General features: G+C 51.9%; 1 protein-coding gene across 1 annotated transcript in view; it reads left to right on the forward strand.

The window, feature by feature from the left end:
- The first annotated feature begins 456 nt into the window (after nucleotides 1-456).
- Nucleotides 457-20,113, forward strand: part of LOC129698438 (cholecystokinin receptor-like) — a 29,515-nt gene continuing 9,858 nt past the window's right edge. The window contains 3 exon segments of the mRNA XM_055637582.1: nucleotides 457-507; nucleotides 13,005-13,227; nucleotides 16,762-16,814. Coding sequence (XP_055493557.1) covers nucleotides 457-507; nucleotides 13,005-13,227; nucleotides 16,762-16,814 — 327 coding nt within the window.

The following is a 20,113-nucleotide window of genomic DNA, read 5'->3' on the forward strand; positions in this document are numbered from 1 at the left end:
ACCCCTGACACCCGTACTGATCAAGAATCTATCTAAGGTAGACAAAAATGCTGGAGAAACTCGGCGGGTGCAGCAGCATCTATGGAGCGAAGGAAATAGGCAACGTTTCGGGCCGAAAGCAAAGGTTTCGGCCCGAAACGTTGCCTATTTCCTTCGCTCCATAGATGCTGCTGCTGCTGCACCCACTGAGTTTCTCCAGCCTTTTTGTCTACCTTCGATTTTCCAGCATCTGCAGTTCCTTCTTAAACACAAGAATCTATCCATCTCTGCCTTAAATATATCCACTGACTTGTGGCCTCCCCGCAGCCGTCTGTGGCAAGGAATTCCACCCATGCACCACCCTGGCGAACCTCCACCGTGTGGTGGTCCCAGTGGACCGAGGTCACCGTGACTGGCCGCCAGGCTGCTTGGCCAAAGTAGTGAATGTAGCCTTGGAGTTTGCTTCATGTGGGGGGCATGCGTGGGCACTTCACGTGCGGCTTGTGCACTGACCAGGCCGGCTGGGAGGTAGTGGTCAGCTCTGGGAGTGTGTGCGTGTGTGTGCGCGTGCGTACGTAGGTGTGTATGTATGTGTGTGTGTGTGTGTGTTTAGTTAATTATCACGTGTATCGAGGTACAGTGAAAAGCTTTCTTGATGCGTGCTAACCAGTCAGCGGAAAGACTGCACGTGATTACACTCGAGCCGTCCGCAGTGTACAGATACAGGATAAAAGGGAATAACGTTTAGCGCTAGGTCAAGTCCGATTAAAGATCGGTTATGTGTGCGTGTGTTTGTGCGTGTGCGTGTGCGTGCTTGCATGTGTGTGTGGGCGTGCAGTGGGTTCACCGATGCATGCCATGCATGTTGCCACCCGTGGGCAGACGGCTGTACTGGTCACCCCCCCTCACCCGTGAGCACAGGCCCCCCCCCTCACCTGACCCCCCCCTCACCCGTGAGCACAGGCCCCCCCTCACCCTGACCCCCCCCTCACCCGTGAGCACAGGCCCCCCGTCATGTGGAACCCGGGCGGGTAGACTTGCCGGAGACCCGGCTTCCATCCTGCCCACGGGTGCTGTCTGTACGGAGTTTGCACGTTCTCCCCGTGACCACCTGGGGTTTTCTCCGGGCGCTCCCGTTTCCTCCCACACTCCAAAGACATACAGATTTGTAGGTTAATTGGCTTGGTGTAAGTGTAAATTGTCCCTAGTGTGTGTAGGATAGTGTTAATGTGCCGAGATTGCTGGTGGGTGCGGACTCGGTGGGCTGAAGGGCCTGTTTCCGCGCTGTATCTCTAAACTAAACTAATTTAAACAGGCTTCCCCTGTCTGTGGGGGGGGGCAGCTTCATTGTGTGACTGACTGCGGGGGGGGAGTGGATGGGACGGGTAGAGAGAGCTTCACTCTGTTTTGAGAGTGTGTGCGTGCGTGTGTGTACCTGCGCGTGCGTGCGCGTGTGTGCGCGTGTGTGTGTGTACGTGTGTGCGTGACAGGTCAGCCCACTCTCTGTGTATCTAACCTATGTTGACCCTGCCCTGGGAGTCTGTCACACACAGACTGTGATGTCCAGGGTCTGTCTAAGCGGGCACACGCGGGGCTGGCATGTTCACACGCGTGATTACCCGTGTCCCTCCACACCGTGGGATCACAGATGCCTTCGCCCCGTCCCAGCCAGTGTCCAGTGCCCAGTGAGCAGCTCTGGAGCGCAGGCGTGTCGCGAGCTCCCGTGTTCCGTGTGTGTTCACCCAAAGACACGTGTAATGCATGTCAGGGAAGCATGGTGTCCCTGTAGATCGAGAGGCACCCCCCTCCCCCTCCCCCCAAATCCCCCATCCATTGCAGCTTGTGCACAGTGTCTAACCCCCCCTTATCCCCCTATCCACTCGGGAAATGGTGCCCAGACCAGTGGCTGGCCTAGGGGCACAGTGAGAAATATCCCCCCCTCCCCCCCCCCTCTGATCCCCCTCCCCGACCCCCTGTTCATCCGCGGGGAGGGGGGGAGTGGACAAAGGTCGTGTCCCCTTGGGGAGGGGAGGGGTGTGGGAATGAGGAGGGGGGGGTAAGTGGGGGCAGGGGCAGGGGTAATGCCCCTTTGATGGGAGGGGTGAGTGTTTGGCGATGGAGAATCTGTACCTCCCCCCCCCCACCTCTGCTCCCCCCACCCCCACCCCACCCCACCCTCGCTGTTTGTTAAGGAGAGAAATGTATGTAAATTTGAGCAAAAGGAAAGTGTAAAGGATGTTCTTCCAGGATGTACAAGCGCAGAGTGCATGCAAGCAATAAACTGGACCGATGTAAATCCTCCAGCACGTGCAATGTCTTTGTCTTCTCACCACCCCCGGGGGCTACCGGCTCCCCAGGATGGGACCCCCCCCCTCCCCTCTGGTGAGGGGCCGCTCATCGAGGGAAGGGGAGAGTGTGTCACTGTACCTCACTCAGCTTCACCCCGACTATACACCGCACGCACGCACCTGAAGACACCGGCAACTCACCCGGACTCCGACCCTGCCACTGGAGAGCGGTAAGTGAAACACACGCGTGTACACACACGCACACACGCGTGTACACACACAACACACGCAAGTGTACACAAGCACGTACACACGCGTGTACACACACACACGCACGTGTACACCAGCACGCAGACACACACACAGACTCGCATACACACATGGACGCTCGCGCTCAGACAGGCGCACACACACGTGGGCACAAACGCACCCACACAAAGACATCCACACGCACACACATGTGGACACACAAACATGGTTGCACACACTCAGATGCAGGAACACGCACAGACAGAGGTCCATACACGCAGTCACATAGCACACAGAGAGATACACAAAGACACACACACACACACACACACAGACATGGAAGAAGAGACAGAGACACACACACACACCCTGGTGGGGGCCGTGTATAATGTGCATTGGCAGGGCATGTCTGAGACAGAAACACTCCACTAGTCAGGCAGCATCCGTGGGGGTGAGAGACATCTCCAGCTCAAGGGACTCAAGAACATAGGTTTTTTGATTCATGGATGGAAACAGGCCCTTCGGCCCAAATTGGTCCGTGCTAACCATGATATGCTGGTCAGAGGAAGGTCCCAACCCGAAAAGTCACCTATCCATGTTCTCCACAGATGCTGCCTGACCCACTGAGTTACTCCAGCACTCTGTGAAACGTCTCCTATCCATGTTCTCCACAGATGCTGCCTGACCCACTGAGTTACTCCAGCACTCTGTGAAACGTCATCTATCCATGTTCTCCACAGATGCTGCCTGACCCGCTGAGTTACTCCAGCACTCTGTGAAACGTCACCTATCCATGTTCTCCACAGATGCTGCCTGACCCACTTAGTTACTCCAGCACTCTGTGTTCTTCTCCATCTAAGCTGGTCCCATTTGGCCCATATCCCTCCAAACCTTTGCTATCCATGTACCTGTCCAAGTGTATTTGTAATGTTGTTATAGTCCCTGACTCAACAACTTCCTCTGACAGCTCGTTCCATACACCCACCACCTACAGTGTGAAACCATTGTCCCCCGGGTTCCTATTAAATCTTTCCACTCTCACTTTGAATGGATGGATATGTTTATTGGCCGAGTATGTTCACATACAAGGAATTTGCCTTGGTGCTCCGCAAGTGCCCACAAGTAATAACACGACACACAGTAAACAATTAAGAATGACACAAATCATTAAACATTAATAATAAAGCATTCTAGTTTAAACTTGTGAATGAAATAATAGAAAACACCAGAGCAAAAGGAGGCTACAGATTTTTGGTTATTGAGTGGAGCTACTACTCGTGAAAATAAAATAGTTTTATGTCTGGCTTTGACAGTCCGGTGTCGCCTTCCCTGGGTTTATAAACCTATGTCCTCTGCCTCTTGATTCCCCTACTCTGGGCAAGAGACTTTACGCTTTTCCCTCAATCTGATCATCATCCATCTCTTATCCTTCCCCTAACTCCCATTGTTCCAGAACAAGAGGTCCCAGTTTAAGGATGAGGGGGAAATCTTTTAGGACCGAGTTGAGAAAAACATTTTTCAAACAGAGAGTGGTGAATCTCTGGAATTCTCTGCCACAGAAGGTAGTTGAGGCCAGTTCATTGGCTATATTTAAGAAGGAGTTAGATGTGGCTAAAGGGATCAGGGGATATGGAGAGAAGGCAGGTACAGGATACTGAGTTGGATGATCAGCCATGATCATATTGAATGGCGGTGCAGGCTTGAAGGGCCGAATGGCCTGCTCCTGCACCTATTTCCGATGTTTCTATGTTTACCCCTTCCCCCACCCAGCTCCCTCTCCGCATTGGAAGGACAGACAGACGACGTTTCAGGTCAGGACCCTCATTCAAACTCAAGAAGAAGGGGAACCCAACTCAAAATGTCCTCGGTCCATTCCCTCCGCAGATGCTGCCTGACCTGCTAAGTTCCTCCAGCACTTTGTGTTTTGCTCCAGATCCCGGCAGCTGCAGTTCCCGGTGTCTCCTTTCACCTCTTAACTGCTGTCTTCCCGGGAATGAGCAGAGACCCGCGTCTCCTGAGACTGACTGAACACGGGCCTGAACATTCCCTTCCAGCCCCCCTCTGCAAAGCCCACCTGAAGCCTCCAAACTTGGCCCCTCTCCAGCTGACGACCTTAACTTGGGGGCCTGCCCTTTCCTTCATAACTACTTTATAAAGGGTAATACAACTCTGGCCACTGGTTCCAAAGTGATCCTCACACTGACTCTGTGGCACTTCTGCCTTGTTGCCATATGAGTTGGTCTAACATTATACCTTCTCTAGTAAGGACCTTGATATAGAAGGGTCTCGACCCGAATCTTCTCTCCAGCGATGCTGCCTGCCTTGCTGAGTTACGCCAGCATTCTGTGTCTATATATTGATTACAGACACAATATATGTCCTCAATATATTGATTACTGATTACTAATCCTCACGGATCTCAATATATTTATTACAGACTAGTAAGGCCTTCAATACATTGATCACGGATGCTTTCTTGAACACATTTCCAGCTCCCCCTACCCTCACCCCACTCACCATCAACAGCACCACAGTCACATCTGTGGAGCTTTTTAAGTTCCTTGGAACCATCATCTCCAAGGATCTTAAGTGGGGGCTACCATCGACTCCACAGTCAAAAAGGCACAACAGAGGATGTACTTCCTGTGGCAGCTGAGGAAGCACAATCTGCCACAGGCAATGATGGTCCAATTCTACACGGTCCATTCTCACCTTCTCCATCATGGTCTGGTTTGGCTCAGCCACCAAGCACGACACCTGGAGGCTGCAGCGAATCGTCCGATCAGCTGAGAAGGTTATTGGCTGCAACCTTCCCTCCATTGACGAACTGTACACTGCAAGGGCCAGGAAGCGAGCGGGCAAGATCATCTCTAACCCCTCTCACCCTGGCCACAAACTCTTTGAATCACTTCCCTCTGGAAGGCGACTCCGGACAGTCAAAGCTGCCACAGCCAGACATTAAAATAACTTTTTTTCCACGAGTAGTTGCTCTACTCAACAGCCAACAATCTGTAGCCTCCTTTTGCTCTGGTATTTTGTTTAATTCACATGTTTAATCAGTAATGTTTTATTATTAATGTTTTATGTGTCATTCCCAACTGACACTGTATGTCATGTTGTCACTTGCGGGCGGAGCACCAAGGTAAATTCCTTGTATGTGAATACTTGGCCAATAAACTTATTCATTCATTCATTCATTCATTCACATTTGACACATTCCACCCTGTCCAAGCCCTTGTCATGATTGGTGACCCAGTCCATAATATGGAAAGGCCAAGATAGAGAGGATGTTTCCACTAGTGGGATTGTCAAGGTCCAGAGGGCACAACCTCAGAATACAAGGAGCGCAATGTTTTTCACACAGGGTGGCGGGTGTATGGAACGAGCTGCCAGAGGAGGTAGAAACAAGGAACGTGTAGGAAGGATTAAACCGGATGCTGGAGTAACTCAGCGGGACAGGCAGCATCTCTGGAGAGAAGGCATGGGTGACGTTTCGGGTCAATTCCTGGCATGTCAGGGCTTTCATATGAAGAAAGACTGGATAGACTCGTTTGTACTGGCTAGAATTTAGAAGATTGAGGGGGGATCTTATGGAAACTTACAAAATTCTTAAGGGGTTGGACAGGCTAGATGCAGGAAGATTGTTCCCGATGTTGGGGAAGTCTAGAACAAGGGGTCACAGTTTCAGGATAAGGGGGAAATCTTTTAGGACCGAGATGAGAAAAACATTTTTTTTCACACAGAGAGTGGTGAATCTGTGGAATTCTCTGCCACAGAAGGTAGTTGAAGCCAGCTCATTGGCTATATTTAAGAGGGAGTTAGATGTGGCCCTTGTGGCTAGAGGGATCAGGGGGCATGGAGAGAAGGCAGGTACAGGATACTGAGTTGGATGATCAGCCAGGATCATATTGAAGGGCCGAATGGCCTACTCCTGCACCTGTTTTCTATGTTTCTATGAGACTCTTCTTCAGACAAGGAACTGCAGATACAGGATGTACACCAGCACTATCCTGCACACACTGGGGACAATTTGCAATATTACCGAATCCAATTAACCTACAAACCCGGACGTCTTCGGATTGTGGGAGGAAAGCGGGCCACCCGGAGAAAACCAACGCGGTCACAGCAAGAACATGCAAACTCCGCACAGGCAGCACCCCCAGTCAGGATGGAACCCGGGTCTCTGGTGCTGTGGGGCAGCAACTCTACCCGCCGCTCGGCACCTGGAGTAACATCTGCAGCTGGGACATTGAGAGAGAGTTAGCAATATTAATGTCACAGCTCCCCAGAGTCGAGATGCAAAGAAGAGTTCACCAGCCCGTGCCGGCAGCGGCCACAAGGTGGCAGGCTTGGCCACTCTCCGCACCGTCACTGCGGCCAGTCAGTCCCAGGCCACCGACCCCCTCACCCACACCCCCATAATGTCATCAGTGAGGCCATTCGGCCCATCGTCTGCTCTACCATTCAATCACGGCTGATCTATCTCTTCCTTGTTAACCCCACCAAGATGCAGCACACACACAGGAGATCCTTCCTCCCTGTGGCTATCAAACTGTACAACTCATCCCCCTTCCGTCAATAGACAATAGGTGCAGGAGTAGGCCATTCGGCCCTTCGAGTCAGCACCGCCATTCACTGTGATCATGGCTGATCATCCCCAATCAGTACCCCGTTCCTGCCTTCTCCCCATATCCCCTGACTCCGCTATCTTTAGATTGACTCCCCCCCCCCCAATCTTTGCACATCCCCCAAGCCTTTCCACTCGTCATTTTAATTTCATGTTTTTTATGACTGTTGGCTGATCAATTTCCCTCCTGCGATAAATAATCGTATCGTATTCTCCTGCCTTCTCCCCATAACCCCTGACACCCGTATCAATCACAAATCTATCTGTACCTTTAAAACATCCACTGACTTGTGGCCTCCACAGCCGTCTGTGGCAATGAATTCCACAGATTCACCACCCTCTGACTAAAGAAATTCCTCCTCATCTCCTTCCTAAAGGAACGTCCTTTAATTCTGAGGCTGTGCCCTCTGGTCCTAGACTCTCCCACTAGTGGAAACATCCTCTCCACATCCACTCTATCCAGGCCTTTCACTATTCTGTACGTTTCAATGAGCCCCCCCCCCCCCCCCCTCCCCATTCGTCTAAACTCCAGCAAGTACAGGCCCAGTGCCGACAAACGCTCATCATATGTGTTTAAGAAGGAACTGCAGATGGTGGAACAATCGAAGGTAGCCAAAAATGCTGGAGAAACTCAGCGGGTGAGGCAGCATCTATGGAGCGAAGGAATAGGTGACGTCTCGGGTCGAGACCCTTATGCTCATCATAGGTTAACCCACTCATTCCTGGGATCGTTCTTATAAACCCCCTCTGGACCCTCTCCAGAGCCGGCACATCCTTCCTCAGATACGGGGCCAAAATGTATTCACAATATTCCAAATGCTCACTGCCCACCCACCCTCACCCTGGGGACCAACAACTAACCCAGCAGGGTAGTGGGATTAGTGTGGGATTGATGCAGGGGTGTGGGACAGAGGGGGGTAGTGGGTCCACATAAACCTGCCCTATCTTTAAATTTAAAAATAAATTAGATAGGCATATGGATGAGAAGGGAATGGAGGGTTATGGTATGAGTGCAGGCAGGTGGGACTAAGGGAAAAAAAGTTGTTTGGCACGGACTTGTAGGGCCGAGATGGCCTGTTTCCGTGCTGTAATTGTTATATGGTTGTTATATGGTTATCCATTTCCCTGTCCAAATGTATTTTAAATGCTGCTATAGTTCCAGCCTCAACTACCTCCTCCGGCAGTTTGTTCCATACACCCACCACCCTCTGTGTGAAAAAGTTACCCTTTGCATTCCTATTAAATCTTTTCCACTTAAGCTTGAACCTATGTCCTCTGGTCCTCGATTCCCCTACTCTGGGCAAGAGACTCTGTGCGTCTACCCGATCTATTCCTCTCATGATTTTATACACCTCTATAAGATCCCCCCTCATCCTCCTGCGCTCCAGGGAATAGGAGGATAACCCAGGTGAGAGCAGGGTGAGTGGTTCCCACACGTGTCAGGGTTTATGAACAGGTAGACAATGCAGGAGACAGGGGATCCTTTATCCCTGGTTGGGTCACAGCTGTGTGCATATGTGGGTCACAGCTGTGTGCAGATGTGGGTCACAGCTGTGTGCATATGTGGGTCACAGCTGGGGACAGATGTGGGTCACAGCTGGGGACCCACCTTGTCTCACCTGCTGTGTTTCTCCAACATTTTTGTCTCCCTATGATTACAATCGGAGTCGATGTATTCCTCTCACCCTGAACCAGTACAGGATCGATGGGCCGAGTAGCCTGCAGCGTGAGACCTGGTGATGTCAGACAGCACTCGGCACAGGAACAGAGTGGTCGCATGGAGCGAGGAACTGCAGATGCTGGTTTAATCCGAAGATGGACACAAAGAGCTGGAGTAACTCAGCGGGACAGGCAGCATCTCTGGAGAGAAGGAATGGGTGACGTTTCGGGTCGAGACCCTTCTTCAGACTGAGAGTCAGGGGGAGAGGGAAACTAGAGATATGGTCGGTACATAGAAATCCCCTGACTCTCAGTCTGATATTGATCATGTTATCTCTAAATACCCCCCATTTCCCACCTCCCTCTCCCCCCCCCAAACCCCAACCCCCACTGCGAGTTTGGTTAAAGAGATACAGCGCGGAAACAGGCCCTTCGGCCCATCGATTTCATGCCGACCATCGGCCATCCGCTCACACTAGTTCCATGCTATCCCACCTTCTCATCCACTCCCTACACACTAGGGGGCAGTTTACAGAGGGGCCGATTTACCTACAAAACCGCACGTCTCTGGGAAGTGGGAGGAAACCGGAGCACCCGCAGCAAACCCACATCACCAACAGTTAGTTAAGGGAGTTGAATTGTCATCTGTAACAGAACGATGAAATTCTTACTTACAGCAGCATAACCGATCTGCAAACACAAGACTCAATAACTAACATAATAAACAAAGAACTGATCAATACATTTAAAAATATGAAATTATATTAGTTTACAACAATGGTCTCGAGAGCAAACAAGCGTTTGTAGTTTAGTTAGTGTCGTGCAGTGTTCAACTGATGGGAAGAAGCTGTTCTTGACCCTGGAGGTCACGGTTTTCAGGCTCCTGTACCTTCTTCCTGGTGGTAGCAGGGAGATGAGTGCGTGGCCAGGGTGGTGTGGGTCTCTGACGATGCTGGCTGCCTTTTTGAGGCAGCGCCTCCTGTAGATCCCTGCGATGGTGGGGAGGTCAGTACCTGTGCACTGGGCCTGCACTCGCTGGAGTTTAGGTTGAGGGGAAACCTCATTGAAACTTACAAAATAGCGAAAGGCCTGGATAGAGTGGATGTGGAGAGGATGTTTCCACTAGTGGGAGAGTCTAGGACCAGAGGTCACAGCCTCAGAATTAAAGGGCGTTCCTTTAGGAAGGAGATGGGGAGGAATTTCTTTAGCCAGAGGGTGGTGAATCTGTGGAATTATTTGCCACAGGCGGCTGTGGAGGCCACAAGTCAGTGGATATTTTTAAGGCAGAGATAGATAGATTCTTGATTAGTGCAGGTGTCAGGGGTTATGGGAGAAGGCAGGAGAATGGGGTTAGGAGGGAGAGATAGAACAGCCATGATTGAATGACAGAGTAGAGTTGATGGGCCGAATGGCCTAATTCTACTCCTATCACATATGACGTTAGGACATGATCTCGATAGACAGGTGGGCAAGACATTACATATAGCCGGAGTCACACAGCGATCACACAGGCCCTTCGGCCCAACTTACCCATGCTGACCATCATACCTCATCTACACTAGTCCCACCTGCAGGCGTTTGGCCCATATTCCTCCCAACCCGTCCTATCCATGTACCTGTCTTTCTGTCTCTGATGGGCCGAATGGCACCATTCTGCTCCTATCACTTATGACCTGTGCTGGAGCAGCCAGTGTCCACCACTCTCTGTATTCTCTTCATTCCTGGGCATTTGAGTTACTGAACCAGGCCATGATGCCACCAGTCACAGTGCTCTCGACCACACACCTGTAGACCTTCAAGAGAGTTTTTGTCAATTACCAAATCTCCTCACTCTTCCAAGGAATTAGAGACATCGATTTGGTTTAGTTATCGATCTTCAGAGATACACACGTCCAAGAATTCAAAGCTGTTTTGCATTTGAAACCACCGTCCCATTGATGAAGACAATAGACAATAGACAACAAGTGCAGGAGTAGACCATTCGGCCCTTCGAGCCAGCACCGCCATTCAATGTGATCATGGCTGATCATCCCCAATCAGTACCCCGTTCCTGTCTTCTCCCCATATCCCCTGACTCCGCTATCTTTAAGAACCCTATCTCGCTCTCTCTTGAAAGCATCCAGAGAACCGGCCTCCACCGCCCTCTGAGGCAGAGAATTCCACAGACTCACACAACTCTCTGTGAGAAAAAGTGTTTCCTCGTCTCAGTTCTAAATGGCTTACCCCTTATTCTTAAACTGTGTGACCCCTGGTTCTGGACTCCCCCAACATCGGGAACATGTTTCCTGCCTCTGGCGTGTCCAAACGCATAATAATCTTATATGTTTCTATAAGATCCCTTCTCAACCTTCTAAACTCCAGAGTGTACAAGCCCAGCCGCTCCATTCTCTCAGCATATGACACTCCCGCCATCCCGGGAATTAACCTGGTAAACCTACGCTGCACTCCCTCAATAGATAGATAGCTAGATAGGGCTCTTAAAGATAGCGGAGTCGGTGGATATGGGGAGAAGGCAGGAACGGGGTACTGATGGGGGATGATCAGCCATGATCACATTGAATGGCGGTGCTGGCACGAAGGGCCGAATGGCCTACTCCTGCACCTATTGTCTGTTGTATATTGTCAATAACAAGACAGGTTTGTTTATCCTTGTACTTCCTCCTCTAAAGTCAACGATCAGATCTTTGGTTTATTGACGTTGAGAGCAAGGTGGTTGATCCAGCACCATCTGGTCAGTCGATCGATCGATCAATCTCCCTGCTGTACTCTGTCTCATCATGACATGTAATGCATCCAGCCTTGGTGGTGTGGTGGGTGAGTTTGAACTGCATGAGTGTAGAGTGAGTAGAGCAGGGGGCTGAGCACACGACACAGCCAGTCTTCAGGTGCCCCTGGGGTGATGGTCATCCAGGAGGAAGTGTAGTTGCCAATCCAGATCAAACTTGTGGTCTCTCGATGAGCAATTCGACGACCCAGTTGCAAAGGGATGCAGGGAGAGCGTGCAAACTCCACACAGACAGCACCCAAGGTCAGGATGAAGCCCGGGGTCTCTGGCACTGGGAGGCAGCAGCTCTACCCGCTGCACCACCTTCCTTCATTGGTGAACGTTTTCCATTTGCTGTGAGTCGAGACAGCAGAGATGGAGCGAGAATTTGACTCTTTCCGTTTCAGGACATGTGATAATAAAACACTCTCGGGGTCAGCGGGAGTTCAAAGTGCAACCTACGTCACAATGTGGAGGAATTGGGGAAGAGTGATCATAATATCATCAGAGATCGTAAAACATCGAGGAGCGGTGATTGGGAATATGGGGTCGGCAATAGACAATACACAATAGACAATACACAATAGGTGCAGGAGTAGGCCATTCGGCCCTTCGAGCCAGCACCGCCATTCAATGCAATCATGGCTGATCATCCCCAATCAGTACCCCGTTCCTGCCTTCTCCCCATATCCCTTGACTCCGCTATCTTTAAGAGCCCTATCTGGCTCTCTCTTGAAAGCATCCAGAGAACCGGCCTCCACCGCCCTCTGAGGCAGATAATTCCACAGATTCACCACTCTCTGTGAGAAAAAGTGGTTCCTCGTATCAACACATGACAATCCTGCCATCCCGGGAATTAATCTGATTAAACTTTCCTCTTCAAGTATCTGTTGAAATGTCTATTAAATGTTGGGATAGTCTCAGCCTCAACTACCTCCTCTGGCAGCTCGTTCCATACACCCACCTCTGTTTGGAAAATTTACCCCTCAGGTCCCTATTAAATCTTTCCCCCTTCACCTTGAACCTGTGTCCTCTGGTCCTCGATTCACTTAATCTGGGTAAAAGACTCTGTGCATCTGCCCGATCTATTCCTCTCATGGTTTCACCACTATAACTCTCAGTCTGCTGTAGTGTCTGGGTCTGTGTCTGTGGGTCTGTGTCTAGGGCTGTGTCTGTGGGTCTGGGCCAGTGTCTGTCTGTGGGTTTGTGTCTGGGTCTGTGTCTAGGGCAGTGTCTGTCTGTGTGTGTCTGTCTGTGTGTCTGTGTGTACGTGTCTGTGTCTGTGGCTGCCTGTGTGTCTGTCTGTGTGTGTGTCTGTGTCTGGGGCAGAGTCTGTCTGTGGGTTTGTGTCTGGGTCTGTGTCTGGGGGAGGCGTCGGCTCGGGGGGAGGGTCGGGGGTGTGTCTGCCTGTCTGTCTGTCTCTCCCATTCCCCGGGAGCTGCAGTTCAGGAGCCGGGTTTGGTGGCGGCTCCGAGTGGCCGCGGTCGGTGCGGGTGTGAGCGGCTACAGGGGTCTGGGTGCCCCGGCTCCGAGTGTCCGCGGTCCGGCCATGGATGCCAACACCAGCCGCCTGATGCCGAGCGGCTGCGGGAACCAGTCGATGCTGATCAATGGGTCGTGCGAGGAATCGCGGAGAGGAGAGGGGCGGTCGGGGAGAAGAGGTGAGTGTGTGAGAGAGAGATAGAGAGAGAGGGAGAGGGAGAGAGAGTGGGAAAGAGAGGGGCAGAGATGGGTGAGAGAGGGAGAGACAGATAGAGAGAGGGAGAGGGGGGAGAGGGGAGAGGGGGAGAAGACAGTGAGAGTGTGTGTGAGGGAGAGAGAGAGGAGAGGGGGTGAGTGGGGAGAGAGGGGGAGAGGAGGGGAGAAGAGGTGAGTGTGAAAGAGAGAGGGGGAGAGGGGATAGGGGGAGAAGAGGGGTGAGTGGTGAGAGAGAGATAGAGAGGGGGGGAGAGAGGTGAGTGTGTGGGAGAGAGAGAGAGGAGGGGGAGAAGAGGTGAGAGTGAGAGAGAGATAGGGAGAGAGGGGAGAGGGGAGAGAGGGGGGAAAGGGAGGGAGAGAGAGGGGAGGAAGTGAGAGGGAGGGGGAGGGAGAAAAAGAGGGAGGGAGGGAGAGATGGGGGGAGAGGAGAGAGAGAAAGAGGAGGGGAGAGAGAGAGAAGGAGAGGGGATGGAGGAGGGAGAGAGAGAGGGAGGGGGGGGGAGGAGGGGAGGAGGTGAGGGGGGAGAGGGAGAGAGAGAGAGAGAGAGAGGGGGAGAGAGAGGAGGGGAAGAGGTGAGTGGGAGTGAGAGAGAGAGAAGGAGAGGTGAAGAGAGGAGAGTGAGAGAGAGGGGGGGAGAGAGGAGGGGAAGAGGGGAGTGTGGGAGTGAGAGAGAGAGAAGGAGAGGGGAAGAGAGGAGAGAGAGAGAGAGAGGGGGGGGAGAGAGAAGAATGGAAGAGGTGAGTGGGGGAGAGAGAGAGAGAGAAGGAGAGGGGAAGAGAGAGGGGAGAGGGGGGAGAGAGAGAGAGAGAGAAAGGAGGGGGAGAGGAATGGGAGAAACATAGAAAAATAGGTGCAGGTGTAGGCCATTCAGCCCTTCGAGCCAGCACGGCCATTCAACCATCTACAATCAGTTCCCTGTCCCTGCCTTCTCCCCAGAGCTAAATCTAACTCTCTCTTGAAACGAAGAGATGAGTGTGGGAGGGAGAGAGGGAGAGTGTGGGGGTGGAGTAGAGGTGTCTCCCTGGGTGGTGCCCCGGGAGAGGGAGGTGGGGGGGGGGGGGGGGGAGGGGGGGGATATCGTCCCCGGCGCTACCGCAAGGGAAACGTTTCCCAGGGGGAGTTTGAAAACCATTCAGTGCACAGTAGGATCCCAGGGGACTGGTCACAGAACAACCCCCAACCCCCCCCCACCCTCCCCCCACCCCCACCCTCACCACCCCCCAGTCTCAGTCCCCAAACCCGGGGGGAACAGCCTCTCTGACAACCTGTAGCTTTGAATCCCCTCACTTCCTGCCTCACTGCCCCCTCTCCTGCTGTGAAACTCCTGCCCCCCCCTCAGTTTTATTCCCTCTGCCCCCCCCCCTCCTCAGGACACCCCTGACCCTATGCAGTTGATACAACCGTCCAGCTGTTACAGATGTTCCCCCTTCCCCCCCCACCCCCACTCCCTCACCCCCCCCACTCCATCATCCCCCCCCACCCTCACCCCCCCGCACCCTCTCCCCCACACTCTCTCTCTCTCCCCCACCCACTCCCATCACTCCCTCCCCCCTCACCCTCTCTCCCCCCCCATCTCCCACCCCCAACGGTGACCTGCCCCATGCAGATTATTCTGCCGTTGACCGCTCCTTTGTCCGGCCTGTCCGAGATGTCGTGGGTCAGTCTCTGACCACCGCCCTTCCCCCCCAACACCAGGAGATTATTCACGTCACTGACACAAAGAACTGCAGATGCTGCTTTGCACAAAAGGACACCAAGTGCTGGAGTAACTCAGTGGGACAGTCAACATCTCTGGAGAAGGGTCTCGACCCGAAACGTCACCTATCCATGTTCTCCACAGATGTTGCCTGACCCGCTGAGTTACTCCAGCACCCTGTGAAACGTCACCTATCCATGTTCTCCACAGATGCTGCCTGACCCGCTGAGTTACTCCAGCACTCTGTGAAACGTCACCTATCCATGTTCTCCACGGATGCTGCCTGACCCGCTGAGTTACTCCAGCACTCTGTGTCCTTTCATTCCCAACGCATCCAATTCCAAGGCGGGAAAATCCGGCAGTCATAGGACTAGCAGGTGGAGATACAAATCCCACAAGGGCCCATCGACTCCAGCTACACTTCACGCTGCCTCGGGAAAAGCAGCCGACAAAATCAAAGACCACTCACACCCCGGTCATTCCCACTTCTCCTCGCTCCCGTCCGGCAGTAGGTACAGAAGCTTGAAAGCGCGCACCACCAGACTCAGGAACAGCTTCTTCCCCTCTGTGATCCGGCTTTCGAACGGCCCTTCCATAAGCTAGGGTGTAGTCCCGATCTTCCAACCTACCACATTGCAGATTTTGCACTTTTTTAAAATCTGCACTTTCTCCATAGCTGATGGCTATATTCTGCACTCTGGTCATTTACTCTTTGCACTACATGGTGTGACTTGCTTGTGTGTAGTATGATTTGTCTGGACAACGCACAACAAAGCACTTCGCTGCATCTCAATCTGATTTTATAGAGGTGTATGAAATCATCAGAGGAATAGATCGGGCAGATGCACAGTCTTCTACCCAGAGTAGGGGAATCGAGGACCAGAGGACAAGATTGAATCAGAAGGGTAACCTTTTCACACAGAGGGTGGTGGGTGTATGGAACAAGCTGGCAGAGGGAGTAGTTGAGGCTGGGACTATCCCATCATTTAAGAAACATTTAGACAGGTACATGGATAGGACAGGTTTGGAGGGATATGGACCAAGCGCAGGCAGGTGGGACTAGTGTAGATTGGGTATGTTGGCCGGTGTGGGCAAGTTGGGCCGAAGGGCCTGTTTCCACACTGTATCTCTAGAATCTCTAGAATCTAGAATACTCTCTAGAATTTAGGAGATTGGAGAGGGGATCTTATAGAAACTTACAAAATTCTTAATTTACAGGCTAGATGCAGGAAGATTGTTCCCGATGTTAGGGAAGTCCAGGACAATGGATAGGGACAGGAAATCCTTTAAAAACCGAGATGAGAAGAACTTTTTCACACAGAGAGTGGTGAATCTCTGGAACTCTCTGCCACAGAGGGTAGTTGAGGCCAGTTCATTGGCTATATTTAAGAGGGAGTTAGATGTGGGCCTTGTGGCTAAGGGGATCAGGGGGTATGGAGAGAAGGCAGGTACGGGATACTGAGTTGGATGATCAGCCATGATCATATTGAATGGCGGTGCAGGCTCGAAGGGCCGAATGGCTACTCCTGCACCTAATTTCTATGTTTCTATGGGACTAGGGTAGATGGGGCATTGTTGGCCAGTGTGGGCACGTTGGGCCGAAGGGCCTGTTTCCACACTGTATCACTCTACGACTCTGTGACTCAAGAATCAATCAGGCAGTGGAATTAATATTAGTGACGAAAATACGTGGAGGACTGGCCACTGGAATTTACTGTGAGCAAAGAGTGAGAGGTGTTGGGGGAATGAAGGGGGAAGTCGACAGTTAATGGCAAGACTGTCAACACCATTGATGTACAGAGGGATCTGCGGTCCACAACTCCCTGACAGTGGCCACGCAAGTGGACAGAGCGGTAAAGAAGGCGAACGTTACGCTGGCCTTCATCGGTCGGGGTGTCGAGTACAAGAGTCAGGAAGTCACCATGCAGCTTTATCGGACTTGGGTCGGGCTGCATCTGGAGTATTGCGGGCAGTTCTGGTCGCCCCCATCACAGGGAGGATGTGGGGGCTTTGGAGACGGTGCAGAGGAGGTTTACCAGAACGATGCCGGGATTAGAGGGTTTCAGCTACAGGGAGACGGTGGACAGACTGGGATTGTTGTCTCTGGAACGTCAGAGATGAGGGGAGACCTGATAAATGTTTATGAAATGATGAGAGGCGGAGATAGGGTAGACAGTCACAGCCTTGTCCCCAGGGTGGGGATGTCACAGACTAGAGGGCGCAGCTGTAGGGTGAGAGGGGCAAAGGTTAAAGGAGATGTGTGGGGCAAGAGTTTTACACAGAGGGTGGTGGGTGCCTGGAACGCGCTGCCAGGGGTGGGGGTGTGGGTGGCGGCAGATACGACAGTGGTGTTTAAGAGGCGTTTAGACAGGCACATGGATATGCGGGGAATGGAGGGATATGGATCACGTGCAGGAGGCACGGTGGCGCAGCGGTAGAGTTGCTGCCTCACGGCGCCAGAGACCCAGGTTCGATCCTGACCTCGGGTGCTGTCTGTACGGAGTTTGTACGTTCTCCCCGTGACTGCGTGGGTTTTCTCCGGGTGCTCCGGTTTCCTCCCACACTCCAAAGACGTGCGTTTTTTTAGGTTAATTGTATTGTGTAAATTGTCGCTTGTGTGTGGGATGCAACTAGTGTATGGAGATGGCTGGTCGGCACAGGCTGGATGGGCCGAAGGGCCTGTTTCCGCACAACATCTCATAACGTGCAGTTAGAGGAGATGAGTTTATCTCGGCTTTATGTTTGGCACAGACATCGTGGGCCGAAGGGCCTTAAAGTGGTGGAAGGTTCCTGTAGTGAATCTGAACGCACAACGACAAATAAATCAAAGCTGTAAGCTGAAGCAAATGGCACTAAAAGGTCAATGATAGTTTTACTCATTCAATTAAATAATTTGTCATTTAGAACAAATGTTTGATTCCTTCAGCAGTGATCACTGCCAGGGTAGAGGGGCCACCCAGGGTCATGGTTGGGGTGGGATAGGAAAGGCTGAGAGAGACAGTCTGAAGAAGGGTCTCGACCCAAAACGTCACCCATTCCTTCTCTCCAGAGACGCTGCCTGTCCCGCTGAGTTACTCCAGCATCTTCGATTGAAACCAGCATCTGCAGTTCCTTCCTGCACAGAGTGGTAGTTTAGTTTAGAGATACAGCACGGAAACAGGCCCTTCGGCCCACTAGGTCCATGCTGACCAGCGATTCCCCTCCAGTAACACTATCCAACACACACTAGGGGACAATTTACAATTTTTACCGAAGCCAATTAACAGACAAAAATGCACGTCTTTGGAGTGTGGGAGGAAACCGGAGCACCCGGAGAAAACCCATGCAGGACACAGGGGAACGTGCAAACTCCTTACGGACAGCACCCGTAGTCAGCATCAAACCCAGGTCTCTGGCGCTGTGAGGCAGCAACTCTACCGTGAGACGATGAGATGTTGGTGACACTGGCGTCAAATATCAAAACCCCCAGAGAATAAAAAATAGTTGAGTTCATTGTTACGTGTGCTGAGGTACAGTAAAAAGCATTTTTGTTGCGTGCTAACCAGTCAGCGGAAAGACAATACATGATTACACTCGAGCCGTCCACAGTGTACAGATACAGGATAAAGGGAATAACGTTTAGTGCAAGGTAAAGTCCGATCAAAGATAGTCCGAGGGTCTCCAATGAGGTAGATGGGAGGTCAGGACTGCTCTCTGGTTGTGGTAGGATGGTTCAAATGCCTGATAACAGCCGGGAAGAAACTGTCCCTGAATCTGGAGGTGTGCGTTTACACACCTCTTGCCCGATGGGAAAGGGGAGAGGGGAGAAGAGGGAGTGACCAGGGTGAGAGGGGAAAGATTTAATAGGAAGCTGAGAGGCAACGTTTTTCACTCAGAGAGCGGTGGGTGTATGGAATGAGCTGCCGGAGGAGCTAGTTGAGGCTGGGACTATCCCAACATTTAAAAGACACTTGGCCGGGTACATGGATAGGACAGGGTTACATGAGAGTAGGGAAGATTCAAACAAGAGGACATGACTTGAGAATTAAGGGACAGAAGTTTAGGGGTAACATGAGGGGGGACTTCTTTACTCAGAGAGTGGTAGCTGTGTGGAATGAGCTTCCAGCGGAAGGTGGTGGAGGCAGGTTCGATTTTATCATTTCAAAATAAATTGGATAGTTATATGGACGGGAAAGGGATGGAGGGTTATGGTCTGAGTGCAGGTAGATGGGACGAGGGGAGAATAAGTGTTCGGCACGGACTAGAAGGGCCGAGATGGCCTGTTTCCATGCTGTAATTGGTATATGGTTATATGTGGAACTAGCACAGGGAGCCATCTTGGCCAGCATGGATGAGTTGGGCCGAAGGGCCTGTTTCTGTGCTGTAAGGACCGAACTGAGCGAGGTGAAAAAGGAGAAGTGTGGAACAGACAGAGACAGGTCACATCCTCGGAAATAGAGACAATAAGCTGGAGTAACTCAGCGTCCCTGGAGAGGCGGGATGGGTGACGTCTCGTGTCCTGCCTGTCCCGCTGAGTTACTCCAGCTTTTTTTGTGTCTATCTTCGGTTTAAACCAGCATCTGCAGTTCCTTCCTACACATCCTCGTTAATCTGCTCTGAACTCGTTCCACCTTAACGGCACCATTACTAAAGCTGGCCACAACACTCCAGATGTGGCCTCCCCTAACTTCCATGCTCAATGCCCTGACCAATGAAGGCCAACGTACCGAGAGCCTTTTTGACCACCCTGTCCTGTCCAGCTGGATGTGATGCAAACTTTCAGGGAACGATGTACGTTGACTCCCAGATCCCTCTGGTGTAGACTTGTGGAAGCCACATCACATTTGATTTATCTGCTGGGGTTTCATGAGATTGTGGGTGGCCAGGGTTGATAAGGATGAGGTTGTGTGGAGTGATACAGTGTGGAAACAGGCCCTTCACCCCAACTCGCTCACACCGGCCAACATGTCCCAGCTACACTAGTCCCACCTGTAGGTCCATATCCCTCCAAACCTGCACCTTAAAGATAGCGGAGTCAGGGGATATGGGGAGAAGGCAGGAACGGGGTACTGATTTGGGATGATCAGCCATAATCACATTGAATGGCGGTGCTGGCTCGAAGGGCCGAATGGCCGACTCCTGCACCTATTAGTTATTGTCTACCTGTCTAACT

The sequence above is a fragment of the Leucoraja erinacea genome, chromosome 6 (genome assembly GCF_028641065.1).
Source record: "Leucoraja erinacea ecotype New England chromosome 6, Leri_hhj_1, whole genome shotgun sequence".
Classification (NCBI taxonomy): domain Eukaryota; kingdom Metazoa; phylum Chordata; class Chondrichthyes; order Rajiformes; family Rajidae; genus Leucoraja; species Leucoraja erinaceus.